General features: G+C 41.9%; 1 protein-coding gene across 1 annotated transcript in view; it reads left to right on the plus strand.

Moving 5' to 3' along the window:
* The window catches only part of Tm7sf3 (transmembrane 7 superfamily member 3), a 61,028-nt gene that overhangs the window by 22,906 nt on the left and 32,390 nt on the right, over positions 1-5,732 (plus strand). Inside the window, exons 3-6 of the mRNA XM_013033479.1 lie at positions 938-1,115; positions 2,675-2,795; positions 3,628-3,799; positions 3,875-3,893. Coding sequence (XP_012888933.1) covers positions 938-1,115; positions 2,675-2,795; positions 3,628-3,799; positions 3,875-3,893 — 490 coding nt within the window. The remainder of the gene's footprint in view (positions 1-937; positions 1,116-2,674; positions 2,796-3,627; positions 3,800-3,874; positions 3,894-5,732) is intronic.

Here is a 5,732-nt window from a genome sequence, read left to right on the forward strand (position 1 = left end):
AAAAAAAAAAAAAAAAATTATAAATCCTAGGATTTCTAGCTAGGATTTCAGGCATGAACCACCAATGCCCTTGATCGCTTTCTATATTTATTTAGGAAGTTGAGATCTGAGGATTCCAGTTCAAAGCCAGACTCAAGTGGTAGTGCGCCAGGCTTGAGCTGAAAAGCTAAGGGACAGTACTCAGCTCCTTTCAAGCCCCGATATTCACACACACACACACACACACACACACACACACACACACACACACACACACACACACACCAAAAAATTAATATTGCAACTCTTTTTTTTGCCAGTCCTCTGGCTTGAACTCAGGGCCTTGGTACTGTCCCTGAGCTTCTTTGCTCAAGGCTGGCACTCTGGCTCTTGAGCCACATTTCTGGCTTTTTCTGTTTATATGGTACTGTTTATGTGGTACTGAGGAATGGAACCCAGTCATGCATGCTAGCCAGCACTCTACCACTAAACTCTACCACTACCTAATATCGCAACTCTTTACATATGGTCAGGATAATATAGAATATCCTTCCAAAAAAATCTAACCACATGGGACTGGGAATGTGGCTTAGTGGGTAAAGTGCTTGCCTAGCCCTGGGTTCAATTCCAATTCCTTGGTACCACATAAAAATAAACAAGTAGGGGCTGGGAAGGTGGCTCAGTGGTAGAGCGCTTGCCTTGCATGCTCAAGCCCCTGGGTTCGATTCCTCAGCACCACATAAGCAGAAAAAAAAAGCCAGAAGTGGTGCTGTGGCTCAAGTGGTAGAGCACTAGCCTTGAGCTGAAGAGCTGAGGGACAGCGCCCAGGCTCAGAGTTCAGGCCCCACGACCAGACCCAAAAAAATAAAAAAATAAATAAACAAGTAAAACAATTGTTTTTTTTTGTTTGTTTGTTTTTAAATCTAACCACTAATTTGTGCATTGTTTTTGGCTTTAGGTGGTTACTCTAACAGCTAATGATAAGACAGAGGTTTCCTTCTCTTCCCTCCCGGGCCAAGGAGTCATTTATAATGTCATTGTCTGGGATCCCTCCTTAAATACTTCTGCTGCTTATGTTCCTGTTCACACATACGCTTGCAGCTTCAACGCAGTAGAGAGTAGCTGTGCTTCCCTGGGTGAGTATATGGATTTTGACAAATCCTTCTTTGGCTTTGCAGATCACTTTCTACTAATACAGAGCTTAAGAATGTTCAAATATGCTTTTGTCTAGTTTTTTGGGGTTTATTTTTTTCCCCTTTCTGGTCTCAGGGCTTGAACTCAAAGCCTAGTTACTGTCCCTTAGCTTTTCTGCTCAAGACTGGCTTTGTTCCTGGCAGCTAGTGCATTACCACTTGAGCCACAGCTCCACTTTTGGCTTTTTGGTGGTTCATTAGAGATAACAGTCTCATGAACTTTCCTGCTTGGTCTTGTTTTGAACCATAATTGTCAGATCTCAGCCTCCTGAGTAGAATAGTATTACTAGGTGAGCTCCAGTGCCCATTTGTCTAGTTTACATTTATTCATTCATTCACTTTTTTCAACCCATTCATTGATTCAATGATATAGCAAATGCCTCATGAGCTTTTCTGGTATTTTCTGTTCAAGGGCCTGGAAAATAAATGTGAATAATACAACTAAAGGACTTGTGCTATGTAGTATATATATTGAGTTGGAGGAGATGTTATACACAAGAAGAGTTACAAGGAAAAAAACACAATCAGAAAGGGAGATAATGTGGAGCTGGGAGAAGGCACTCTGAGTTGGCATGCCTAGGGAAGGCCTTAGAGGCAGGGTATTGCAAGTATGAAGGAGGGCCTCTGTGTGCCAGGCACAGGGAATACCTATGCAAAGCCTCATTTCTGGGATCCTGCCTATGTTGGTTTGAAGAAACAAGGTGAGAACAGTGTGTGGAGGAGCTTGAGGAGGATGGAAGGAGAGGGGAGGCCAGAGTTGCAGGGCCTTGTACCTCATAGTATGGACTTTAGGGTTTTTTTCCTTCCCGTTTGTTTGTTTGTTTGTTGATCCAGTATTGGGGCTTAAAGTCAGGGCCTCGGTGCTGTCCTTTAGCTTTTTTGCTCAAGGCTGGTATTCTGCCACTTGATCTGCACCTCCATTTCTGGCTTTTTTTTTTTTTGAGACATAAGAGTTTCAAAGAAAGCCAGGTGCCAGTGGCTCACGCCTGTAATCCTAGCTACTCAGGACGCTGAGATCTGAGGATCACGGTTCAAAGCCAGCTGGGGCAGGAAAGCCCATGAGACTCTCATCTCCAGTAAAGGACTGAGAAAACCTAAAGTGTTAGAGTGCTAGCCTTGAGCTGAAGAGCTGAGGGACAGCGCCCAGGCCCAGAGTTCAGGCCCCACGACCGGACCCAAAGAAAAAAGAAAGTCAAATCACAGTCCTAAAAATTGAGTCATATTTTAGGAGAGGAAGCAGTAAGCTTAGAGAGCATGAAACCAAGTGTCAATCCAAACTAAAGTGGCCGAGATCTAAGGGTCATGGTTCAAAGGCATTCTGGGCATGAAAGTTTGTGTAAGATGGTTATTGCCAATTAACCAACAAAAAGCTGTGGCTCAAGGGATAGAGTGCTAGCTTTTAAAGAAAAAGCTAAGGGACAATGCACAGGTCCTGAGTTGAAGCCCCAGTACCACCATATACACACCAAAAAAAAATCTAAAGTAACTTGTTTTTCCTTTAGATCCTATTCCTGGAGGCTGTAATTTGGAGTTTGACTTAGATATTGACCCCAACATTTACTTGGAGTATAATTTCTTTGAAATGACCATCAAATTTGCTCCAGCCAATGTTGGCTTCGCAAGGTATAATGATCTCCCAATCTTTCCAAGCTATTCAGTGTCATTCATGACTGTTTATTAAACTCTCTCGAGTATTCTGTAGTCAAATTGGAAGTTTTCATTTTTGTGTGGAATTGTCTAGTGTGTACTTCATTACCAATGTTTGAACTGTGATTTGTTTTTTAACATTACACCATCTCTATTCTATTTGTATGAACTCTTTATTATATGAAGAGCCAGATATGGACCTATTATGAGCTTAGAAGTATATCTTAGTTACTACAAAGCATTTTTTGTGTGTGCGTGTGTCGGTTGTGGGACTTGAACTCGGCCTGGGCGGTGTTCCTCAGTTCTTCAGCTCAAAGCTAGTGCTCTACCACTTGAGCCATAGCACCACTTCCAGTTTTCTGAGTTGTTTATTGGAGATAAGAGTCTCACGGCCTTTCCTGCCCAGGCTGGCTTTGAACTGTGATCCTCAGATCTCAGCCTCCTGAGTAGCTAAGATTACAGGCGTGAGCCACCGGCTCCCGGCCCTACAATGCATTTTTTAAATATAGAAAGCAATCAAGAGCATTGGTGGCTCATGTCTGAAATCCTAGCTAGAAATCCTAGGATTACAGTTTGAAGCTTGCCAGGCAGCAAAGTCTGTGAGACTTTTACCTCTAATTAACCAGAAGTAGAGAAGTGGTAGAATGCCAGCTTTAAATGGGAAAACCTAAGCAAGAAATTGAGGCCCTGAGTTCACATTCCAGTCCTCCATCCCCCTAAGTCCCCTGAAATTAGAGCTTCTGGTCCTTTTTTGTAGATGGTACTTTCATCAAGGAGATTAATGTTCAGTTTTCTTTGTTGACTTTAGAGGTGTAGCTCCTCCACCCTGTGACACTGATGAGGGCGAGGACTTACGGTGGAGGTTGCAGTATGATGTGTACCAGTATTTTCTGCCTGAGAATGACCTCACTGAGGATGCATTGCTCCAGCATCTGCAGAGGATGGCTCAGGTCCCAGAGGTGAGGGCCAATGCTGTCAAGGTAAGTGATTCTCAGTGTTTGTGTGGCTACACTCTGACCTCTTTGTATGAGTGTAGTTCCTCCCTCTAATACTAGCTCCTGTTGAATCTGGAAAGTGAGGTTCGAGGTTCAAAGCCAGTCAAGGCAAGATAGTTCTTGAGGTTCTTATTTCCAATTAACTAGCAAAAAGATGGAAGTGTAATTGTTGTTCAAGTGATAGAGCACCAGCCTTGAGGGAAAAAGTTAAGAGACAATGCCCAGGCGCTAAGTTTGAGCCTCAGCATCAGTACCAGGAAAAAATAGAAAAAGAAAAGTGTCAATGAGGATGGAGGGGCTATCAGGAGCTTATTTTTTTTTTATTTTGAATGTGCACACAAAATATGACCAGCTTCTTTGTGGCCTGGTTACCTTGAGACCTAAGCTGTACTCTGATAACTATTAGGAAAAATCTGGCAATTCTGAATGCTACAGCTTACTATTATTTTTTGTATGTACTTGATACTGGTACTAGGGATTGACTCAAGGGCAGGTGTTGTCAGCTTACTATTATTTTTTGTATGTACTTGATACTGGTACTAGGGATTGACTCAAGGGCAGGTGTTGTCACTTGTCTTTTTTACTCAAGAATGGCACACTACCTCTAGAGCCATCCTTCTATTTCTGGCTTTTTACTGGTTAATTAGAGATAAGAGTCTCATGGATTTGTCTACCTGGGCTGCCTTTTTGAACCTCGATTCTCAGATCTCAATCTCCTGAATAGCTAGGATTATATGAGTACAATATTTATATATGTGTATGTGTTAGTCCTGGGGCTTGAACTCAAGGTCTGGGCATTGTCCTTGAGGTTTTTTGCTCAAAGCTGGTGTTCTTTTTGCTCACTTGATCCACAGCTCCACTTTCTGCTTTTTGGTGGTTAATTGGAAATAAGCATCTCAGGGACTTTCCTGCCCATGCTGGCTTTGAGTCAGCTCTCAGCCCCCTGAGTCATTAGAATACAGGTCTGAGCTACTGATGCCCAGCTACTAAAACAGTGCTTTCTTTCTTTCTTTTTTTTTTTTTTGTTGGTCAGGGCCTTGACCTCTGAGCCTGGGCGCTATCCCTCAGCTCTTCAGCTCAAGGCTAGCACGCTCTAACTATAAGTAATGTTTTGTCATTTGAGGTCATGTTAGGCAAAAATAAGTAATTTGTGAGATCGTATCAGATTTTGTATTAGTTGTATAGTTTATAGTCATAATTACTGTTACATAATAAAAAGCAAGTTAAATATGATTCCTGGCTGGTCACTAGTGGCTCATGCCTGTAATATTAGCTATTCGGAAGCTGAGATCTGAAGATCAAGTTTCAAAGCCAGCCTGGGAAGAAAAATCTAAGGGACTCTAATATCTAGTAAGCAGCAAAAAGTCATTAAGATAAGGCTCAAATGGTAAAGTGCCAGCCTTGACTGAGAAAGTCATGTGAGAGCAGGAGGCCCTGGGTTCAAGTTACAATACTCAATACTAGCACACACAAAAAAAGATTCCTGTCTTTATGTTGTTTAAAATTTAATAAACTAAAGAAACATAGTTGTCCCAACTATATTTATATATTATTTAGATCACATTTTACTTAAAATGCTAATGTTTAACTATACCAAAACTTTGAGAGCATTTTAAATAAGAAATTGTTTATTAGCATATACAAACTTCATAGGATGGACTGGCCTTTTGATAGAGTTAAATTAGTTGGTGTATACTGTAAGCAGATATTACCATTTTAGACAAAAATTATAATTATAAAAATTATAGGGGCTGGGAAGGTAGCTCAGTGGTAGAGCGCTTGCCTTGCATGCTTGAGGCCCTGGGTTCGATTCCTCAGCACCACATAAGAAAAAAGCCAGAAGTGGCGCTGTGGCTCAAGTGGTAGAGCACTAGCCTTGAGCTGAAGAGCTGAAGGATAGCGCCCAGGCCCAGAGTTC

This window comes from Dipodomys ordii, unplaced genomic scaffold, assembly GCF_000151885.1.
Source record: "Dipodomys ordii isolate 6190 unplaced genomic scaffold, Dord_2.0 Scaffold170, whole genome shotgun sequence".
In the NCBI taxonomy this organism is placed as follows: domain Eukaryota; kingdom Metazoa; phylum Chordata; class Mammalia; order Rodentia; family Heteromyidae; genus Dipodomys; species Dipodomys ordii.